Source organism: Bison bison, unplaced genomic scaffold (assembly GCF_000754665.1).
Source record: "Bison bison bison isolate TAMUID 2011002044 unplaced genomic scaffold, Bison_UMD1.0 scf7180017864291, whole genome shotgun sequence".
Taxonomy (NCBI): Eukaryota; Metazoa; Chordata; class Mammalia; order Artiodactyla; family Bovidae; genus Bison; species Bison bison.
The window spans coordinates 8,482,929-8,507,408 of record NW_011494863.1 but is presented as its reverse complement, the minus strand read 5'-3'; the positions used below and the strand labels follow the sequence as shown (position 1 = coordinate 8,507,408).

Below are 24,480 nucleotides of genomic sequence, written 5' to 3'. Positions count from 1 at the left end.
TAACCACTATCCCAAATTTCTGTTGGTAATTTTATTCTTGCCTTTCTACATAGATTGACTCTGTTTATGCATTTCTAAGCAGCAACTTAGTTTTCCCTATTTTAGTAACATATATGTTATATAGATGTTATGTTTGTATGTCTATATAAGAGATGTGTGTATAACATGTATGTATAAATAACATGAGTATGTGTGTTTTGTGTGTGTGTTAAATCTTACTCCTTGTTTTCTTTGGTGTCTTGCTCTTCTTGTTCAACATTATGTGTATAAAACTTCTCCAACTTGCTGCACATAGTTTGTTCACATTCAAAGCTATACAAATACAGTGTAATTTACCTGTTTCCTACTGTTAATAGCCATCTAGGTTGTTTTCAGTTGGGGCTATTTTGAACAAGGCTCTCATGAATATTCCTGCATATGTAAGATTCTTCTAAGTCCATCTATCTTTAGGTTACATTTCTGGGAGGGGAAATGCTGGGGATGGGCTGCTCATCTTCACACATACTAGATAGCATCAAACTGTTTTCCACGGTGGTTGTACCAATTAACATTCTTACCAGCCACGCATGAGACTTCACTTTGCTCAACCTCCTTATCCACACTTGGCATTAACTAACCTTGTGACATTTTCCAATCAATTGAGTACATAATGGTCTTCCCTTGTGGTTTAAATTAGCATTCTCCTGATTACTAATAAGCTTGTCCACATTTTAATACATTTATTAGCTATCTGGATTTCCATTATTTGGTCTGCTTTTCAGATTTTAAAGCAACTGGACAGTAGATTCTGAAGAAAGGGTCCAAAACTAATATATAAATTTAGTGCAAAAATAAATAAATAAAAATAAATAAATAAATTTAGTGCAACAGAAATAATTCATGGGATTTAAATTTCCTCTGTAAAATATGTGAACAATAAAGGTTTTCTGAAAAAAGGATAAAGGGACTTGCATCTGTTAAACTGTATTATAAAGCTATAATAATTAAGATTTATTGATAAAAGTCACAGAATGTAGATGCTAGTACATAAAAATACTTAGTTTATGATGCACATGAATATTTTAATTAGTTAAGCTCTAGGTGATCCTGATTATATTCACACAGACCTAGGGAGGGGAGAAGGAAGGATTGGAGTGATTGGAAAGAGCATGCAGGTAGAAGATGATGAATTCAAAAAAGCAAAACTTCCTTGTTGGGTGAAGGTACTTAAGAACTGGCAGATGGTCCATATTCTTTTTGCCAGAGCTGAGGACCTGATGCATAATATGTTTAGCATTTTACGTTAGAACATATTGTATATTCCTATGAACTTCATTCAGTATTTCATCCTAGTTTTCTTTCTTTTTAGAATTTGTTTCTTTCTGGTTCATTGCTAATTATCAAAAACACTTTAAAAAGAGTGCTGGTGAATATCTGTTAGGTAGATTTTACCAAATTATTGGGAACATAACTTTCAAAAAAAGAAAGCAGACATCCACCTCTGATATCTCTTAGAAAGATTCCCATCCAAAAATCAAAGGCAAGAACAACTTCTGGATGAAGATATAAGTGCTGACAGATATTCATTTTTAAAAATAAAACTACAAATATGTCTGAGAGCTTAAGCTTGGCCTACCTCATTTGGCTTACAACCATTTAAGAATCATACATACATATGTTTTAAAGTCTCTCTATCTTTCTTTTAGGGAGAAGCTTGAATTTCTAAAGTCAAAAAGAGCTGGCTTTAAATGTAGGCTTTTTCAATTATTAGCCATGTGATCTTGAGCAAATTATTTCTTGTTCTCCTCATTGTAAAATGGTGATAATTACAGTTTGCCTCACAGGGTTGTTGAGAAAAATAAATGAGTCAATGAATGCAAAGCACTTAACACATTGTCTGATCCCTACAAGGCTTTCAATAAATATTGGTAATTGTTAATTATAAGGATGAGGGTAGAGAGGGCAGAGAAACTTGACTGGATTCCAATTTCTTAGCTCTATGTGGTGAAAAAGACTGGAAATGCCAATTTTGAGGAGAATCAAATTATATGCGCATTGTATTTAAAATCACTGGGGAGAGAAAAGAAAGATCATCTTCCTTTACTCCTCTCACCATGGAAACCAGGCCTAGAAAACCCAGATGCACATTTTCTGATTTGGCTTCAAGAAAATAGCCCTTAATATGGAAACCCAGGAAACCTGGGGAATAAACTCAGACCAGCAGGCTTGGAGATTCCTCTTTATCATTTGAGTACTGTGGATTTGGGGCAGCAAATAGACTGTATTGTATGTGTCCATTATTTTAAAAGTGACAAAGGGGACTTAATACCCCTGAAGATAATTGGAAGCCAGGAAATTTGCAGGTGTTCAAACATCACATAAAATCAGGCTCATTTTCCCCTACAGATGACTTGTTTTTCCTCTCTTTAGTTCTGCAAGTAAGACAATGAAATATTGAAAGAAGGTGGCAATGCTCTTGCCTTTAATTTCAAGTTCAAATATTTTGCCTGCAAACTGCTCATGGGATTATAGCGATGATACACCTAAAACCAAAATTATAATGGGAAGGTACTTTGTGAACTTACATCCTTATGCAGGAGTATGTAAATCATGGTTATAGTAATACTTAAATCATTTATTACCATCCCACTTATTGCTGTACCTTCTCTATGTGATTCTTTTTTTTTTTTTTTTTAAACTCTTCTCACTAAAAGGTAAGCCCCAAGGGTTGGAGACCTTGTCTGTTTTGCTCCCTACAAGATCACCAGCACCTAAAAACAGAGGTAATGAGTAGGTATTTATTGAATGAACTATTAATATTCTTTATCAGGAAGTAGGTAGAAACTGTCCTTAATAACTCATAAGCTAACGTTCTTTACAGGTAGTCTGTGGCGCCCTCCTGAATCAAGATCAGACTGGATGCTTGCTAAAAGGAGATTCCTGAGGTTCACCTCAGACCTGTGAAATCAGAAGCTCTCCAGGTAAAGTCCGAGAGGGACCTGTCATTCCTAGCTGCAAGGCCCTACAGATAACTGGACCTCCAGTACACGGTGTCCACAGGAATGGAAAACAAAGCTTTGCTCTTAGTGGCCATGGCAGCTCAGGGGACCCATACCCATGTAAGGCTTGGTGCCGGCCACAGTGGTGATCCGCATCTCCCCGGGCAGCATTGTGGCAATGTTGAAGTCTGTGATGTGCACGTGCCCTGCGAGAGAAGACAGCCACAGAGAATGTTAGGAGCTTACTTTGTACATTCTTTTTCTTCTCTCTCTTTAAAAAAAAAGTTTTTGTTTTTGTTTTTTTTATATTGGAGTATAATTGCTTTACAAAGTTACACTAGTTTCTGCTATACAACAAACTGATACTAACCTTTTCATATCATGATCTATCTCCTGGAGGGGGGCTGGTTTAAGACCATACTTACTGGCCTTGCGGACAGAAAAATTGTGCTTTTACTGCCTGTAGGCAATTAAAAATGGCATATAAGAATTTTATAAACTAATGAACAATATATGCCATTTGCAATTGGGTACCAAAGAATGCTCAAACTACCACGCAGCTGCACTCATCTCACATGCTAGTAAAGTAATGCTCAAAATTCTCCAAGCCAGGCTTCAGCAATATGTGAACCATGAACTTTCAGATGTTCAAGCTGGTTTTAGAAAAGGCAGAGGAACCAGAGATCAAATTGCCAACATCCACTGGATCATCGAAAAAGCAAGAGAGTTCCAGAAAAACATCTATTTCTGCTTTATTGACTATGCCAAAACCTTTGACTGTGTGGATCACAATACACTGTGGAAAATTCTGAAAGAGATGGGAATGCCAGACCACCTGACCTGCCTCTTCAGAAACTTGTATGCAGGTCAGGAAGCAACAGTTAGAACTGGACATGGACCAACAGACTGGTTCCAAACAGGCAAAGGAGTATGTCAAGGCTGTATATTGTTACCCTGCTTATTTAACTTATATGCAGATTACATCATGAGAAATGCTGGGCTGGAAGAAGCACAAGCTGGAATCAAGATTGCCGGGAGAAATATCAATCACCTCAGATATGCAGATGACACCACCCTTATGGCAGAAAGTGAAGAGGAACTAAAAAGCCTCTTGATGAAAGTGAAAGAGGAGAATGAAAAAGTTGGCTTAAAGCTCAACAAGAAAAACACCAATACAGTATACTAATGCATATATATGGAATTTAGAAAGATGGTAACAATAACCCTGTATGTGAGACAGCAAAAGAGACACAGATGTATAGAACAGTCTTTTGGACTCTGTGGGAAAGATAGAGGGTGGGATGATTTGGGAGAATGGCACTGAAACATGTGTAATATCATATAAGAAACAAATTGGCAGTCTGGGTTCGATGCAGGATACAAGATGCTTGGGGTTGGTGCACTGGGATGACCCAGAGGGATGGTATGGGGAGGGAGGTGGGAGGGGGATTCAGGATTGGGAACACGTGTACACGTGTTCATACATGTACATACATGTTGATGTATGGCAAAACCAATACAATATTGTAAAGTAATTAGCCTCCAATTAAAATAAATGAATTTAAATTAAAAACAAAAAGGCTCAACATTCAGAAAACTAAGATCATGGCATGTGGTCCCATCACTTCGTGGCAGATAGATGGGGAAACAGTGGAAACAGTGTCAGGCTTTGTTTTTCTTGGCTCCAAAATCACTGCAGATGGTGACTGCAGCCATGAAATTAAAAGACGCTTACTCCTTGGAAGGAAAGTTATGACCAACCTAGAAAGCACATTCAAAAGCAGAGACATTACTTTGCCAACAAAGGTCTGTCTAGTCAACGCTATGGTTTTCCCAGTAGTCATGTATGGATGTGAGAGTTGGACTGTGAAGAAAGCTGAGTGCCGAAGAATTGATGCTTTTGAACTGTGGTGTTGGAGAAGAGTCTTGAGAGTCCCTTGGACTGCAAGGAGATCCAACCAGTCCATTCTAAAAGATATCAGTCCTGGGTGTTCTTTGGAAGGAATGATGCTAAAGCTGAAACTCCAGTACTTTGGCAAAGAGTTGACTCATTGGAAAAGACTCTGATGCTGGGAGGGATTAGGGGCAGGAGGAGAAGGGGATGACAGAGGATCGGATGGCTGGATGGCATCACTGACTTGATGGACGTTAGTCTGAGTAAACTCCGGGAGTTGGTGATGGACAGGGAGGCCTGGCGTGCTGCGATTCATGGGGTCGCAAAGAGTCGGACACGACTGAGTAACTGAACTGAACTGAACAGACAGTAAAAGCTCACTTATTCTATCCTCAAGGCCAATAAGACCTTAAACCATCAACTCTTCAGGAGCCAGGTCATGCTATGAAAAGGTTAGTGCCAGTTGTAAATTTGTAGTTCAACCTCAAAAAGTTTTAACCTTGGTCTTTAAGAGCTCACACTCTGGTAAGTTCTACTTGGGCAATTTTTGTCTATTGGCATCATTTTAAGTTGGTACAGAATGTGAGTATCAAGAGATGGACAGATAAGAACTATTCAAAATATCAAATTTCCAAGCATCTCTTATGGAATCTTTTAAAGAGACAAACATTAATACAAAGAGAACATGACTGTGGATAAACATATTAATCGATATTTCTTTGCCAAGAAAGAGTTCTTTTCTCTCCTTGTTTTTCTGAATTATCATTAGTAGTTTTTTGTCTGATAGTTCAGATTGTCCCCCAGTGATCACAAATAAAATAATATATCTAGGGAAAGTAAGGGAGAAAAGTCAAGTTCTACTTTTAAAGAGGCTGTTTAAAGAGCCCTAAACTGGGAGCTAGGTGAGTTGGGTCCTGCCTTGAATTCTGCCCCTAAGACTTTGTAAACTTGAGGTTGCTTTCCTGTGCTGAATGTAAGTTTCCCTTTTTTTTTAAAAAAAAAAAAAGGAACGGTTGGACTTGATGCTGTCTAGGGTCTCTCCCCACTCCAGTATTCTTGCCTGGAGAATCCCAGGGACAGGGGAGCCTGGTGGGCTGCTGTCTATGGGGTCGCACAGAGTCGGACACGACTGAAGCAACTTATCAGCAGCATCAGGGTCTCTCTGCAGCCTTAATACTCATGGCAATACTGTGTGGGTCTAACACTCAAGTTCAGCAGAGAGCAATCCCTACAGAGTGTATTAGTGTCCTTGTGCTCACAGCCAGGAGTAGGAAAGGGCATTACTAGCCATTCAGGCAGACAAGCTCATTGTGTTGGTTGGCACGAATGTCATATGCTTTGAGAGGATCTTGGAAGTGTTGGCATTTCCATTTGCATGCTTCTGTGATTGTGATGAGATGTGGTGGTAACTGGAGGGGGTGCCATGGATTGTTCTTCCACATCCCACAGACCCCACTCCCCCTGCCGACTTCACTGTCTGCTCCCCAATAGCATCCAGCCCACTCTTAATGATAAATCTCGGTCTTTATCACCAGGGTTTTGCTTGATGCAAAAAAAGTGTTTTGTTTTTATCTGGTGACATCTTAATAAAGTAACAGTAGCTGAAAGTGAAGGCATTCTTACATAAATGGTTTCAAGAGACGATTTCAAGAGCTTGCACTATCGTAATATAGGTTATTTCAGTATTTTCTTTCTCTGTTTCTCCCTCATGTTCAAAGCACTGGCTCCTTGGTTCACAAGGTTTGATACAAAATAGGGGAGTCTGGAGACTTAGTGGTTAAGAGCTTGTTCTCTGGAGTCCGATTGCCTGACTTTAAGTCTCAGCTCTACCACTGATTAGCTGTACTACCTCAAAAAGGTGACTGATTCTGACTGTAAAGTTGGGATGATAATAGTGGTCTTCTCATGAGGTTGTTGGGAAGATCAAATGAAATAATGCTGTGGAAGACTTAACTCAGCATTTCACAGGAAGTATGTATCATCCAATTGTTGCTATTTGTCATGATCATATGCTCTGGCATCATTCTGCAAAACACACATGCCTGGACTTCTCTCTCCTAAGACCCCATTGCAGTGGGATGGGTGGGAGAGCCAGGTATCCAGGTTAAAAATAGTACCAAGAAACTCCACAGGTGATTCAGATGGGCAGCCAGGCATGGGATCCTTGACTTTAGCCTGAGTAGGTGTTCTAAGCCAACTCAATCCTGAGACTGACTATGCTCATGTAGAAGTATTGGATTGGCCAAAGAGTTTGTTCAAGCTTTTCCATATGCGGGTACGGAAAAACCCGAACGAACTTTTTGGCTAACCCAGCAGAAGCTAGAGGATGCTTGAGAACCAAATGGTTCTAAAAGTGTGTGGTCCCCAGACCAGTAGCGTCAGGAACGTGATAGGGATGCAGCTTCCTGGGCCCTGCCCCCACCTACTGAATCAGGAACTCTGAGGGTGGAAGCCCTGTGTTTAAACAAGCTCCCCAGATGATTCTGACACCCAGTTCATTTTGAGATCATGCTTTTAAAAGAAGACCTGGCTTAGTAGAAAATCTTAACCACAGTTAGTACTCATTATATTTCTTTTGAATGTGGTTAAAAGAGTGTTAATTTTATCATATAAGTAGTATTTGAATTTGTATGATTAATTGCAATTTTCAAAAGGTTTTCATACCCTTTGGGCTAGTGAAGTCATCCCTATTTCAGAGAAGAGCTGTTTGTGGCTAAGTTCTCAGTGTTCAGAAGTAGCAGAGCTACTTAGGATCAGTAGCAGAACTTAGGATCTATCATGGTCTAGGACTCTTTTGCTGAGTTATGAATTGTCCAAAGACTTTTTGCACCGTATTGTAAGACCAAGATCTGAAGAAACTCAAAACACTGACTTGGCTCAGGGTTCTCTCACCAGGATGCATAGTAAACGATTGGGAGGAATCATCTGAGGGCCAACATCTACTAGAAACTGCACCCTAGTGCCCTCAAGCTGAACGAGGAAAGCAGAGCCTCACGGAGCCTTTGCACCAGCCCGACATCTCAGCTCCAGGCCCAGGATGCTGCTGTACTTCCCTCGGCTCACCTTGGGGACCTTTCTGCCAAGTTCCCCTCTGTGCTATGGAAATGAATCTGAGTTCTGGCTCACAGAGGAAGCTCTGGTTGCCCTACTAACGGAGGGACATAGAAATTGCTTTAGAGTGAGGGACCCCTCTGGCTTTCCCCATAAGTCCTGGTCCTGAGGGAGCCTTAGATCAGAGTTTCTCACCTTGGAACTGACTGAGAACTTGGACCTGATTATCTGTGTGGTGAAGGGCTGTCCTGTGCATGGTGGAATGCTTACTTGCATCCTTGGCCTCTATCCACCAGATGCCAAAAGCACTTCCCACTCCTGGCTGATATACTGACCATCAAAAATGTCTGCAGACATTGTCTCACCTCTGCAGGGAGAGACAGCAGAACAAAAGCATCCAGTTAGAAACACTGCTTTACTGTGAAGTTTTCAAGTACAAGGCCCAGAACTTCCTGATTGAGCACCCTAGGGAGCCATCTGCCTGTTCTTTTCAGCTCTGTACCTGGAGGCACAGAATCACATTAAAAGTTGGAGCTCACAGTATTGAGTCACTGGATTGAGTCATCACTGCAGTCATTATTTATACTCTTTCTTACTGTGCATGTGTCCAGCCTGAGGATGTTTCTCAACACAGCCCTCAAGGACACCATAACCAATTGGTTGGCATGGCTCCTAGCTTTCAAAAATTTCCCTAACTCAAAAATGGTGCCACAGTTTTCTAGGATTCTTATTAAAAATGTATATCCTTAGACACTAGCTGAGATTTATAAACCTGATTATCTGGGGCTAAAGTACAGTGTCCTACTGTGTGTGTGTGGGGTGTGTGTGTGTGTGTGTGTGGTATATGTGTGTGTGTGTGTTTATATATAAAAATGCTACACACTTGATTTTTAGGTACATTTTGGGACTCTGCAAAAAAGAAGCTATTAAAGTAGCAGGCTCGGTTCTTCCTCACACCCCTAAACTGAGTTTTTGCCTTTCTCTGTTCCCTGTGACAAAGGGAGGGTATCAAGAAACCTAAATTATAGATAATGTGGTAATTGTCATTCTCTCAGATATACCAGGGAGACATTATTCTTCCTTTGTAGGCAGCACTTATTTCCTGAATAGTTTAGAAAAAAAAAAAACAACACAAGAATCTTAGACACTATTGAACTGATAGAATTGGATGGAGTACTTAAGTTGGTAGGATATGGAAACCATATATCAGAACAGTTGGTTATGAGCCATCCAAGAGTTAATGCCATCTCAGGCTCTGAACTAGTGAGTGAGCCATTTAAGTAGGACAGTAAACGTATGCTCTAAATTAAAAAAAAAAAATTAAGTCAAATTCCGATGTATACGGAATGTTCATTCACACTGGTAGAAGGACTCTCCATTTACAAAAGGATTTGGTTCCTTTAAATATTGGTCTTTTCTAATGAACATGAACCAGTATGACTCAATAAGAGTAATACAAAGTTTCTCCCTGTTGCTGATGGTACTGAATTTAAATATAAGCCACATGGTGTAATACACAGCTCACTTGGAGAAATGGGAATAGCAGGTGTATCAGAGAGGAGCAGTTATCCTTGCAATTGCTAAATCCCCATGCAAGAGGCATATATGAGCCACCAGGAATTTCATGTCAGAGTATTGGGTTAGCCAAAAAGTTTATTTGGGTTTTTCCATTACATCTCAGGGAAAAAGCCAAAAGAACTTTTTGGCCAACCCAATAGTCAGTTGGGTTGGCCAACAATGCCTGAAAGCTAGGTTTTTCGAAACCTGAAAAAAAAGACAGTAAATAACCTCAAAAAATTATTTTTTCCAGAAGAGATCCCTAGGACAATGCTTAGAGATTGACCCTCAATCTTGTGTGTTTGCATCTCTCTCTCATTCACATACCCAGTCCTTCCCAAGACAGTGTTTCTCAAATTGACTGCAATGATTCTCCAGTTGAGTTAAGGATGGGGGTAAAATACAGAAAAGCTCCTCTTAGGTCACTGTTCAAACCCCAAAGTTTAAGAGTGAAAAGTATCTTTGTAAATAGTACACCAGGTAACAGGTGTAGACAGGGAACCAGGCAGCATGGGCTGCTGGCTTGCAGTCCCTAAGCAGCGGAGCCACAGTCCAGCCAATAATAAAATGCCCTGAAAACGTGGGCGTTAGCCTCCTACATGCATGAGGGAAAGGCAGAACAGGCCATTGAAAGTACAGTTACCTGAGAATTAAGGGTCAGACAAAATTGTTTAAACACAAGACCTAAGAAGTAGATGTGTACAATATTTGGTATATCCCTTTTGGAATCAAAATATCAATAATTCTTTAGTAAAGTCAAGTAAGGATCCAGCTTTCAGTGACTCTGTACCACCTGGGAAACCTTATCTACAATATCACTCAATTAATTTTTCCTGAGGGTAGTCTCTAAGGGTGTTTACACTTGAAGATTAATTTATTCCTGGATCTTTCTCCTAATCTACAAGCACCAAGTTGATAAGAAAATGAGAAAGAGAAAGACTTTGAATGAGAGCTGGATGACCTCATGGTAGAAATAAGATGAGGTTACACTGGAGATCCAAGTCTGAAATGTTCTCCAAATGGAAGGTGACTTTTGGAAAGATTTTGGTTGATAGGATCAATGTCTCCTTTCAGGATCCTGACAAATATTCAAGCAATACACTGGGCACAGAGGCAAGCAGCTGAGAAAGAAGTGGGGACAGAACCGCAAACCAGGCTCTGTGTGACCAGTGCTCACCTTCCCAAGACTGTGTTGGGCACACAGGGCACCTTTTTCTATCATGTTGTGTAGAGGTGGCCTCTAGCAGCCAGAGTTGTGAAGAGGACAGCTGTGAAGCTCCACAGAGTTTATTCATACCAGCATGAGGGGGATCCTGCTTCCTACTGAAGGCAGAGATAGCTGGTGTTTTCATGAAAGTCACCTTCATGCTGTCTCACCAGTGCCCACATTTCTGAGTTTCAGAGAATCTGTTCCCAAATGTCAGAAGCAGTAAAGGGAAGGAAGAAATAAGGCGTTGGAAGAAAGTGGAAAAAATCTTTTTAGACAGTCCATAAATAAATAATGATGCTGAGCTTTGAAATTAGAGGTCAACAGAAAAGCATTTCTTGGCACTCAGAGCACACGTGGCAAACCAGGTTTTAAATGGAATTAGGTAAATAAATAATGAACCATGGATAGTCTGTGGAGTTTCAGCCCCACTTGTAAATCCCTTTTGTAAAAGTCAGATGAATACAGAGCTTAGCAGATTTAGGACTCCCTCACCCAGCAGCTCTCTGAAAATTTAACAAGGATCTTATTGCCTCTGTAACATTTATAACATGCAGGCTGTGTGTTCTATAACTCTGTACTGATGTACCAATAAATCCAAATGTCCATTAAAATAATATTAGGAGGAGATTATACACATTTAATCACTGTTGGTCAAAGCTTTTTCTACAGGACATCTTCAATCAGTGTTTCTTGAACTTCAGGTGTTCATTTTTCACCTTCATGGTCACTGCCTTATCCCTCTGGGTACCACATAGACCCTTACTTACTCTATAGGTTTCTTTAAATGGACTGATTTTTTGTTAACTGAAAATGGTTAAACAGAAAACTAAGTATCTCTTATATAAATGTAAAAATTTGCCCTGATGAGAAGAAAAGCCTAAAAGCAGACAAAATGAGAACAAAATAATGTCATGAATCTCTGCTGCTGCTAAGTCACTTCAGTCGTGTCTGACTCTGTGCGACCCCATAGACGGCAGCCCACCAGGCTCCCCTGTCCCTGGGATTCTCCAGGCAAGAACACTGGAGTGGGTTGCCATTTCCTTCTCCAACGCGTGAAAGTGAAGTCGCTCAGTCGTGTCCAACCCTCAGCGACCCCATGGACTGCAGCCTACCAGGCTCCTCGGTCCATGGGATTTTCCAGGCAAGAGTACTGGAGTGGGGTGCCACTGCCTTCTCCGCATGAATCTCTAAGTAGATACTATTGCCTACCGAATGCTCTATACTTGAGGTCTCTTCTGTCTTTATGGGAAAAAAAAGGAAGATAATTTCTATAGAGATATTAAGGCAAACTAGCACACCCACTCCAGTGTTCTTGCCTGGAGAATCCCAGGGATGGGGGAGCCTGGTGGGCTGCCGTCTATGGGGTCGCACAGAGTCGGACACGACCGAAATGACTTAGCAGCAGCAGCAGCAGCAGCACCCCCAAACTGGGGTGGTTTTCTTGAAGAAATAGGTAGAAATGGAAGAAAACTGAAAAGAGAACAACTTTTTCCTTATGTAAATTCAGGCTATTTATGGGTGTACTAGTGCAGTAGTCCCCAACCTTTTTGGCACCAGGGACCAGCTTTGTGGAAGACAGTTTTTCCATGGATCAGAGCGGGAGGTGATGGGGAGTAGCGGGGCAGTAATGTTTAGGTAGTAATGCAAGTGATGGAAATTGATGGGGAGCAGCAGATGAACCTTAACTAGCTGGCCAACCTCTCACCTCCTGCTTTGCAGCCTGGTTCCTAAAAGGCTGAGGATGGCTATTGGGCACCCCTGTACTAGTGTTCTATGCCACTGCAATAAGTGATAAAGTTCCCCCATATGGTCCGTCCCACCATTAAATAGAGTTTGTACAAACAATGCAACTGAACCAAGCAAGACACTTTTTCCACGTATAGTACTCCTCTGCTGGGGATAATCAATTTGTTGCACATGTGTATCAAGTGGTTGATTGCAAACAAATCATTTACTTACCATGTTCATCAAGCAAAATATTGTCAGGTTTCATATCCCTAGGGGAGGAAAAAGAAAAGAGAAAGTAGCTCATAATAAAGCAGAACTATAGAGTCGGACCAAACTGAGCAACTGAGCAACAACACAGGATAAAGGTCGAAATTCTCAAGAATGGTGGCTAGGGTTGAAACAAGGTACTAGCCCTTCATCACAGTCTCACTGAATCCTCACAGTGAACTGAGATGATAACCAGTAATACCCCCAATTTCTAGATCAGAAAACTGAGGCTTAAAGAAATTAAGTCACTTAATCCAAGGTCACAGAGCTAGTAAACAGAAGGATTGGGCTCTGAACCTGGGTCTTTTTCATTCCAAAGCTCTCAGACCCTTAAGTTCTATAATGGGTTATAGCCGAGCATGTAAGTATTGCTCCACAGATCATACAGCATTTACACTGTCATAAGGCAGCGGTACTAATCGTCACTGCTGTCCGTGTAACTCTAGAGTTACACAGATGAAGTGAGTTTAAAGACCATGAGAAACAAAATGGTCTATGATGTGATTATACTTTTTTTTTTTTTTTAGAGAAATAATGGTTTGTTCATACTCTCTACCCCTTAGGTCTTAACAAAACATAAATTAATGGGTAGTAAGTCTTGACTGAGATGAAGCAGAGAGACACATTATGAAACTTCAGATTCCTGAATATAAATTGATGAAGATGCTAATGATATAATGCCTCTGATCTCTTCTAGTTTTTCACAAACCAAGAAAGAGGGATCCTATGTAACTCAAAAAATACCCCAGGCAGAACCTTTTCCATTACATTTTCAAAACTGCGATTATACTTTCAACTTGCAGAGATTAGAATCTTTCTTAGGATGATAATGCCTCTAGTGACTCAAAAAGTCTTATTCCCAGGGTTGGTAATTAAGGGATTTGGACCAGTCTTCCATGCACTGATAAGTTCCTTAAATCCACAGAAAGGAATACAACCCACCCTCATCCAATGGAATAGTTTTATGGTAGATACTCAGAAGTTTGATGGTAAATACTTAGAGGATTGATCTGTAGAATTTTAAAAGTCCTCAAGAAACAAATATTACTGTAAGCAGGGTCCTCAATGAGAGCACTGCTCTGCAGTTCATAACAGCCCTCCGTCTTCCACACTCCTGCTTTCACTGCCCTTCCCTAACAAACCATTAAAGCCCTTCAACCCAAATTCACAGAAGTCATTAGGGAAGAAATTCTGCAACAGGTTTGGGATTACATTCTTCAGCCTAGTCAAGAGGCTTTTATGTTTTTAGAATAAGGTGACCTGAGCCTTTGACAGACCAAGATTGTCAGAGTCCCCTTTTCTTGACACTATTAATGAGTAACAAGCCTTTTACCTACAGAGAGAACCAAGTATGTGCCCCAGCCAACAGGCAGGTACATGGGTACTTTCATAAGGTTTAAATATCTTCTCATTTAGTTCATTAGTTTCTTAAAATTAGTTCTGGATTCATAAGTGATCATTTGTGGCTGTGGCAAATTTCTCTCTTGTTCAGGGTACAATTTATTAGAAACACAGAGCAGGAGGGGGTTTCAAATTGGATGTTTCTCTGGCTAAAGTCTCAATATTTCAGACCCCATCCCGTCCCCTCTGATGGATTTCATTTCAAAAATTATCAAGTCTAAATGCATTCACATAAAACAAAGGCCCTCTTAGTCTGACTCCTGGGCGACAGCCACGTGCAGTACATGGAGTCTCCTACATGCTCCCCCCATCCCTTCACCTTCTGTTGTTCCTTTGTGCGAATCAGAGCCTTGACCTGCTACACCCAGAAAATGCAGATTCATCTCTCACCACATAGCTCAGATGCCACTTCCTGCAGGGAGCCTTTCCTGATTTTCCATTTCTGAGTCAGTGGCCCCTCCGACATGCTCTGCATGGTATACTTCTTCCATCATAACATTTATCACACTTCTATTAATTTTTTTCTCCAATTGGATCATGAACTCCTTGATGGCAGGGGCAGCTTCTTGATTAATATATGAACCAGGATATACAAGAGCACTATAGGGCACCATCAAACACTCTGCAGCTTAAAGCTCAAGGTGAACCAGGCATTAGGCTCTTGCCACCTCTTTCAGACTGGCATCAGTGAGCATCGGGTAGTGTTTACCAGATGAGGAGGAGGCTCTGAGGAACCCTGCCAGGAAGGGAGAGGCAGGATGAACATAATGATTTCGTGGTCTGAATTTATGAGGGTTTGCTGGGAGGAATGAACTGCTATGGGTTTGTCACTTTATGGGCCTTCTATTAAATTTCTAAGCATCATTAAAAAAAAATTGTTATAGCCACGCTTTGTTATATACACTACTTTCCCCAGAAACTAGCTTAAAGAACAGCACAAAGATCAGAGAGGTCATATTTTAAAGGTGGTATGTCCTACTTCAATCTGATGTTCATTTACTCATCAAACATTTGTCTACTTTGATAAGTCACTGTGTTAGAATATGGGAAATAGATACATGAGATCTAGTTGCCCCAGGAATGGAGAGGGTAAGAAAGGTTCATGAGGAACCTTGTCAAAGGGATTCAAAGTGGTAAAGAGGTATGTTTACTATTAACTTTAGAGAAAGGATATTTTCTCATATCCTTTCTCTGTAGAAAAGGGAAAGTAGACTCTTAACAGAAAAATAAAGTATATAAGCAGAGATTCTGAGTACATAGTTTTTCCCAAAAGTGATGAAGTAACCTCTAAATCACTAAGGGTGAAGAGCAGTGTGATAAGACTGTTTATTCATGTAGCAGGAGAAAGGAAATGAAAATAAACCCAGGTACTGCATTAAAATTTCTTCTAGAACAAGGTGAGATTTTCTAGTTCAGAAATGCAGCACCACCTTTTATCTTTTTCATCTTTTCCAATAATCCTGAATGGTTTCCTTCATTTAAGGCAATCTATAAGATGGTTTAACTGGGTAATTACCAAAACTGGCTAGTCCTAAAGTTACCCAGGCAAGCTGAAAATATGCACCCTGATTATTTCTTCACTCCCATCTCCTTGATCATTCTTCTGCCATCACTAGAGCCTACCCCCTGTGCAGCATGACCTGTCGCATATACCTTTTATTGCCAACCCTGACATTCTAGACTAATAATAAATGAAATTTTCTGCCTGATGTTCCCATCTGTATGTTTAGCAGCCATGATAAATATAAATATATGTCCTAAAGAGACCCTTTGATATCCATCACATCCAACACAAACACCAAAACCCTCTTATCCCCAAGGCCCTTAGCCCAGTATACCATACCAATATTCTCCCATTATAAAAACAAAAACCTTGGGAGATCATTATTATTTCTTCTCTTTCTCTTAACTCATAATACCAGCCCCTCAGCAGCCTTGATAACTTGACCTATAAAATACAGTTATCTAAGACACTATGATGGTTCTTCAAAAAAAAAAATAAACATGAAATTAATACTCGATCCAGTAATTCTGTTTCTGGGTATATACCCCAAAGAAGTGAAAGCAGGTATTTGAACAGATATTTGTAAAAAATAAAATAAAATGCTGATGTTCTCGAACATGGATGAACCTTGAAGACATTATGCTAAGTGAAATATGCGAGGCACAAAAGAGCAATTATTGTATGATTCCTCTTATAGGAAATCCTTAGATTGAACAGTCAAATTCACAGAGACAGAGAACTGAATAATGGTTCCCAAGGACTGAGGGAAAGAAGGATGGATGATTTATTGTTTAATGTTTATAGAGTTTCAGTTTGAGATGAAGAAAAAGTTCTGGAGATGGACAGTGGTGATGGTGGCATAACAGTGTAAATGTACCTAATGTACTTTTTCACTTAAATACGGTTACAATGATAAATTTTATGTGATGTATATTTTACTACAGTGAAATACACACACACATTCACACACAAAAGAATCACCATCTTCAGAACCAGCACCATCATCTTTTAGTGGAAATTTGTAATAGTGCTTTGTTTCTGCTTCTCCTCTTGTTCCTTGACAATCCATTATCCACACAGCACCCAGGGTGGGGGTTTTCATTACACACACCTTCCCTGCCTAAAGTCCTCCACTGGCTCCTAACCCACATGGGATAAAATCTGAACCATTTACCCCTGGCCTTATATGACCTGCAGATGCTCTAGTCCTGCAGAACCCTGAGCTACATCTCATAGCATCCTCTCCCTGCCACACACCATGTTCCAGCCACACTGGTCTTCTGGTCTCCTTCAAACATTGCCCCCTCTACCTACAATCCTGTCCCCCTGCATGGCTTGTTTCTTCTTGTCATTCAGATCTCAGCTAAAATATCACATCCTCCAAGAAGTTTCCTGACAACTCATCTCCATCTTCATCTCTTCCCCTCCATCTTCTTTTCAGTACAACACTATCATTATGTATTTTTTCTTATTTGTTCATTATTTGTTCTCCCCCCACCCCTCGGAATGTAATTTCTCAGAGAAAGGACATCTTTTCTGTACTGTACTGTTCAGTGCTGTAGCTTCCAAGCTCATCAAAGTGCCCAGAATAAAGTTAGTGCTTGAATAAATATTTGTCAGAAAAATGAGTGCATCTGATCCCTTGGCATCTCCAACTTCTGGAATAATAAGCCACGTCTTTCTTTTTCTTCTAAGAAGATAAAAACAAAAGCAAACAAAACAAAAGAACAATAACTACAACAGCAACAAAAGACCCTCCATCTATGCCCGTCTTAGTTGCTCAGTCATGTCTGACTCTGTGCGACCCCTTGGACTGTAGCCCGCCAGGCTCCTCTGTCTATGAAATTCTCCAGGCAAGAATATTGGTTTCCTCTTCCATCTATGCCAGATGCGCTGTATTTGCTGTTGGCAACTAAAAAACCAGTCATTTGGGGAGTGCTGAAGTGCTGAAGGAACACACATATTCTGTAGAAAGTTCTCATTGCATCTTGACTTGATGAAACAGAAAAGGCCAGGTCCAGCTGAATCAGCTGATTCCTACTGTGGGGACTATAAACAGAAGAGTGGAAATGCAGTGCTCCCTATGGCAGGGTTCAAAGCGGAACTGATACGTCTGCTGTTCTCACTTGAATGACTTTAACAACACATTAGCAGGACTTAATAGGCTAATTACATCCCTTCACTGAGCCTACCCTGGAATCAAGTTGCTCACCCTGCAATATGACATGGGGTATTGTGAGAAGACAGAAGAGGAAAATCTGTGTATCCAAACCAAACTCAACTCCTTCAGTGTCCCACAGCTTTCTGAAAGGTTCATGGTTTGGGTTTAAATCTTCGTTACATAATGTTCTCTTAGATTGGGTACTCTCCAAGTTCTTGAGAGAGGAAATTATTATATGTATAATATTTTATTTATATATATTTATATAATATCATACAATATTGTATTTGTTGTGCCTGTAATATATTAATTATGGTGTTTCATGAAGGCTATTGGTTACATAAATAGACCCATATTAAGAAAAGGGATAGGAATACCAGACCACCTGATCTGCCTCTTGAGAAATTTATATGCAGATCAGGAAGCAACAGTTAGAACTGGACATGGAACAACAGACTGATTCCAAATAGGAAAAGGAGTATGTCAAGGCTGTATATTGTCACTCTGTTTATTTAACTTATATGCAGAGTACATCATGAGAAATGCTGGACTGGAAGAAACACAAGCTGGAATCAAGATTGCCGGGAGAAATATCAATAACCTCAGATATGCAAATGACACCACCCTTATGGCAGAAAGTGAACAGGAACTCAAAAGCCTCTTGATGAAAATGAAAGTGGAGAGTGAAAAAGTTGGCTTAAAGCTCAACATTCAGAAAACGAAGATCATGGCATCCAGTCCCATCACTTCATGGGAAATAGATGGGGAAACAGTGGAAACAGTGTCAGGCTTTATTTTTCTTGGCTCCAAAATCACTGCAGATGGTGATTGCAGCCATGAAATTAAAAGATGCTTGCTCCTTGGAAGGAAAGTTATGACCAACCTAGATAGCATATTCAAAAGCAGAGACATTACTTTGCCAACAAAGGTTCGTCTAGTCAAGGCTATGGTTTTTCCTGTGGTCATGTATGGATGTGAGAGTTGGACTGTGAAGAAGGCTGAGCGCCAAAGAATTGATGCTTTTGAACTGTGATGTTGGAGAAGACTCTTGAGAGTCCCTTGGGCTGCAAGGAGATCCAACCGGTCCATTCTAAAGGAGACCAGCCCTGGGATTTCTTTGAAAGGAATGATGCTAAAGCTGAAACTCCAGTACTTTGGCCACCTCATGCGAAGAGTTGACTCATTGGAAAAGACTCTGATGCTGGGAGGGATTGGGGGCAAGAGGAGAAGGGGATGGCAGAGGATGAGACGGCTGGATGGCATCCCTGACTCGATGGACATGAGTCTGAGTGAACTCCGGGAGTTGCTGATGGACAGGGAGGCCTGGCGTGCTGCGATTCATGGGGTCGCAAAGAGTCAGACATGACTGAGCGACTGATCTGATCTGATCTGATCTGAAGAAAAGAGAGGGGTGGGGATATGAGAGTGTTATGGGAAATTGTGAGCAAAATTACATAATTTAGAGCAGAAGGCAGAAGTGAAAAGCTCCCAGGATTGGATTATTAAAAACCAATTATCATCTTCCAACTTTCTGACCAACTGGTTGCTTCAACTGAGAAATAATTGACATATACTTATTTCAGATGACTAATTCTTTTTGTTGTTCAATTCTAGCCTTTCCCACAGTTTGTTCAAGGGAATATTAGTTACAGAAGCCATTACAAGGAAATGAAGTAAAGGGACTGAAGGCTTTCAGACTGTGCTGGTAAAGGGCTTCCACACCCAAGGGGAAAGATTGATTAGTAATGCCTGCTTGGCCACAGGAAGAGGTGTTTGAGGCTAGTCCGTAATAATGTTTCAAACTGATGTACTTCCCATGAGTTATGAGAGTGGTTAGAGTTAATATTTATTGTTCATGCTGCAGCAGGCACATGGCAGGCACTTGAGAGACAACACTGATCTTACAACAATAATATCCATAACTTAGATATTATACCCATTTTTGCAAATGAAGAAGGGGGAGTTCAGAGATGGCTAAAGATTAAAAGTAAGACAGAACTGGAATTATAATCAAAGATTGAGAGGTGCAATCTTAGTTTATATTACAAATATTCATATCTTACTCCCTTTCAGCAGAGAATGTCCTAACATACCCAGGGGTCTGAGGTGTTGTTAAAATTGGTCTGCATCAAGTTTAATTTTTTTCATAATTTCTATTATATGTATATGATAGATTTGCACCCTACTCTATAATATTAATATATCCATATCTCTTTTAATATAAAAATAAAATTCTATCTTTCTTGTTCTGGATAAATCTATTGTTTAAGGAAGATGAATCCCCAACAGTACAATAGTACAGACACTCCAGTTCGAGAAGTATGGCCATGTACCACCATCCCAGAAACTTGGGATTTTTAACCACTTTGTAGTCTTTGAAGGCAGAATGTTTAGATGACAAGGCTTCCTGCCTTACAGTTTGCATTAGTCAGCAGTGCTCTTTATTACCAATGTTTTCTTTAATTTGGACTCACATAGCTAGAATCTTAAGTAACATGTATGCATTCTGCACCCAAGGAGGCAAGAACACAGAATAACTGTCACTCAGCCACAGAGACTAGCCTGAACTCAGGTCTCCTGGGTCTTCCACTCAAACCCAGGAAATCTTAAGTAAGGAAATGTACTAGTTAGAGGAAGGAAAAGAGTCTACAAATAAGAGGAACCAGAAAGGAACAAGATCAGTTGTGGTCCATTGTTGATAACAAATAAAGTCTGTCATCTGAATGCTGGGGGAGGCACATAAGCAGAACCTAAGAGACCCCTGTAGGGTCAGGAGTTAGCACTTTAGCTGCTGGATCAAGGGAGTTTGTGGGTGAGAGGACAGAAGACAGGACAAGCTCAGGCAGCAGCTCCCTATCAACAACTACACTGAAATACAAGAATTTTAGTAGTTTTATAATGGGTATGGCTGTACCAGTATACAGACTAAATATGAGTCATGTATATGGTATATGGTATTGTACTATGTAATCGTGTATGTATGTGTGTGTGTGTGTATAGAATAAAGTTGGTAACAGTCCCAATGACAAATTGTTCTATCCATCTATCCATCATCAGGCATTACTAGGTTTATTTGGGAAGCAGTAGAACCTAGATGTTGAGAATGTGTGCTCTGGAGTCAGATGACCCAGTTTCAAATCTCAGCTGAAAATTTGCTAGTTCTGGGACCTTGGGCAAGTTATAACTTTTTATAATGTACATTATGATTGCCTTCGTAACATGCATTCTTCATTCTCTTAATCATTTCAGTTCATTTGTGTATTTAACCTCTCTGCCACACATACACATATACTGTAGTCCCTTTGTTTTGGGGAAATCTATCCCATGCTTGACTTCAGGAGACAGTTCTATGACTCAGGGCTAAGCTACTGAGAGTTATGCCACTTCACAGTCCTGGTTATTGGTTCAGGAGTGGGCTGTAACCCTATTTAAGCCACTGAGCAGGGAGAAGAGTTATGCTATAGGCCTCTGAGGAAGAAACATCTTTGCTGTTCTGGAGAAAGCTTCCAGAAGGTGTGTGATTCATCGAATTTAAAGAAGTTAGCATGGAGTCCAAGGCTGAGGTGTTGGATCAAGACAGCCTACGAGTCTGGCCTTCATCTGGACTTTGAAGTGTCATAAGATAGTAAATCCCCTTCATTGTTTAGTCTCATGTGAATTAGCTTTCTACTGAGACTAGAAACATGTTTGCAGTAAGCTTCTGAGACTCAGCTCTCCTGAATCTGTAAATTGAGGACAGTAATAGTGTCTGCTTTATAGAGCCATTGTGAAGCTTTAGTGAGATGGCACATGCAAAACTTTTAGTTTAGTATCTGACAAATAGTAATTGTTCAACTAACTTTCAGAAAACATTGAACAAATAATTGGGAAGTATTAATGTAGCAAGGGCCAGAGAGTAAGAAACTAATGTTTAACTGATGCAAAAAGCCAACTCATTGGAAAAGACCCTGATGCTTTCAAGCTGAAAGACTGAAAGCAAAAGGAGAGGGGGCAGCGGAGGATGAGATGGTTGGATGGCATCACTGATGCGATGCACATGAATTGAGCAAACTCTGGGAGATGGTCAAGGACAGGGGAGCCTGGAGTGCTGCAGTCCAAGAGGTCACGAAGAGTCATATGTAACTTCATGACTGAACAACAACAAATATCTTCTTACTTTTATCATCAATGAAAACGCTATTTTTAAAAAAGTGCTAACTGAGGAGATCAAACTAGTCAGTCCTAAAGGAAATCAATCCTGACTTCACTGGAAGGACTGATGCTGAAGCTGAAGCTCTAATACTTTGGCCACTGATACGAAGAGCTGACTCATTAGAAAAGACCCTGATGCTGGGAAAGATCGAAGGCAGGAGGAGAAGGAGACGACAGAGGTTAAGATGGTTGGATGGCATCACCGACTCAATGGACATGAGTTTGAGCAAGCTCTGGGAGATGGTGAAGGACAGGGAAGCCTGGCGTGCTGCAGTCCATGGGATGGCATAGAGTCGGACACGACTGAGCCACTGAACAACAACCACCACCAGCCTAATAGCTAGAACACATGATTTCTTGTCTTAGCCTTGTCTCTGATTTGCTTTGTGACCTTCATATCACTTGCTTCTCTGGGCCACAGTTTTAACATCTGTTCCGGGGTTGACAAACTATGGCCTGTGGCCGAAATGTAGCACATCATGAGTTTTTTGTATGGTTATAAGCTATAAAGGGACTTTACATTTCTAAATGATTGGAAAATCAAAGATGAATGCCATTTTATGACACAAAGAATCATGTGAAATTCAGATTTCAGTATCTGAAGGTTTTATTGCACCACAATCAGGTTCTATGCTTCCATGTTATCTGTGGCTGCCTCCACTCTTCAGTGGCAGAGTTGATGGGTTGGGACCGACTGCGCAGCCTATAAAGTGTAAAACATTCTCTATCTAGCCTTTTATAGAAAAAGTACGCTGATCCCTTCCCTACAGAGGGAGCAAGTTGAACTAATAATCTCCAGGCTCTTTCCTGCCTTGATATCGAGAATAGCTAATGAGGCCCATTCTCTATCATTTGCATTTTTATTGTCTTATTACCCACTATCAATGCCCTATCCTTATCTCCAAACTGATAACAAATTCAAGTAAGTCTCCTTTAAAAACCGGCTCTGTATATTCACTAAGGCACAAATAAGAAATAACCTTGAACTAGAGCACTTACTTGAACACGGTAAGAGGACCTGCCCTCGGCTCAGCTCTCCTGTGGCATTTTCTACCTCTCTGTCCCCTTTCTCACATATTCTGACCACAGAGGACTCTGTTCTACTACAGGATGTAACAAACTTCCACCTTAGAGCTCAAATGCCACCTACTGGCAAGGCTTCTTCCAGCATGATGCTAAAGTCGCCCAGTCTCCCCAAACCTGTATGCCTTTCCTTAGATCTTTATTTCCCATACCGCATTCAACAAACACTGAACCTAACATGGTCATTTGTATCTCTGTTCTTTGTTTATGTTTCTGTATTACATTTTTTGTCCATCTCCTCAACCAAACTATAAGCTCTGAGGGGACAGAAACCATGATTCTATGCTTCAAAAACTCTTCACACTGAGTAAAGTCAGACAGACAAGATAAGTATCACATGATATCACTTATAGGTGGAATCTAAAACAAATACAGGTGAACTTACTGACAAAACAGAAACAGATTCACATATAAAGAGTCTGTCTATACTTAGACTCTAAAGTGGAAGTCTGTTACATCCTGGAGCAGAACAGAGGCCTTTGTGATTAGAACATATGAGAAAGGGGAGAGAGTGGTTGAAGCAGCAGCAAGAGAGCTGAGCAGAGGCCAGGTCAGTCTTACCAAACTTATGGTTACAATAGGGAAAAGAGGAAGGGATAAATTGGGAGCTTGGGATTAATATATGCACACAACTATATATAGAATAGATAACCAACAAGGACCTACTGTATAGCATAGGGAACTATATACAATATCTTCTAATAATCAATAATGGAAAAGAATCTGAGAAAGAATATATATGTATAAATACCTGAATCACTTTGCTGTACACCTAAAACTAATGCAACATCACTGTAAATCAACTATACTTCAATAAAATGTCAACAACAATACACATGTGAATAAACAAATAACATAGTTAATGAATTAAAAAAACTCCATTCAAGAGCTGTTTGCCTGGCGCATGAATAAGTCATCAATACTATGTGTTAAATGACTAACCCTGAAAGAATGATGCTTTTAGCTTTGGGCTAAAATGTATGCTAGGCAAAGTAAAATTTAATTTGGACCAAGGCATGGGTTGCATATTAACAAAACTCAACCTTAGAGAAACTTAAAAGCTTGGCACAGGCAAGTTAAATGTTGACCTGTAAACAAGCAGTTCTTGGACTTTTTCACATGGCTTTTCACAAATGAGTGCCCTCGTATGAGAAACACAGTTTCAAAGCACCTTTCAGAACTGCCTGACAGGCAGCACAAAACAGGCAGAGTCTCCTGTTTTCACAATGTGTAACTGATGCTCATTCATTATTCGGTAGCTCGGGAGCAGGTGCTGAACAGAACACATCAACCTAATACCCTCATTACCACACTATCGTTTTGTTTTTGAGGCTCAAGTAGCCCTTCTGCTGTGGGAGTTAGGAAGCAAAGACTTGCAGAAGGCTTGTAAACTCCTGAAAAGAAGATTCACCAAAACAAAAAGGAAGGGCATTTTCTTAACCAGGCCACAGAAAA

The 24,480-nt window shown here is 40.3% G+C and overlaps 1 protein-coding gene across 1 annotated transcript in view; it reads right to left on the bottom strand.

The window, feature by feature from the left end:
- The window catches only part of STK32A (serine/threonine kinase 32A), a 131,354-nt gene that overhangs the window by 27,136 nt on the left and 79,738 nt on the right, over positions 1-24,480 (bottom strand). The window contains exons 6-7 of the mRNA XM_010850474.1: positions 12,650-12,687; positions 3,095-3,184 (exon numbers count right to left, since the gene is read on the bottom strand). Of these exons, the coding sequence (XP_010848776.1) occupies positions 3,095-3,184; positions 12,650-12,687 (128 nt within the window). The remainder of the gene's footprint in view (positions 1-3,094; positions 3,185-12,649; positions 12,688-24,480) is intronic.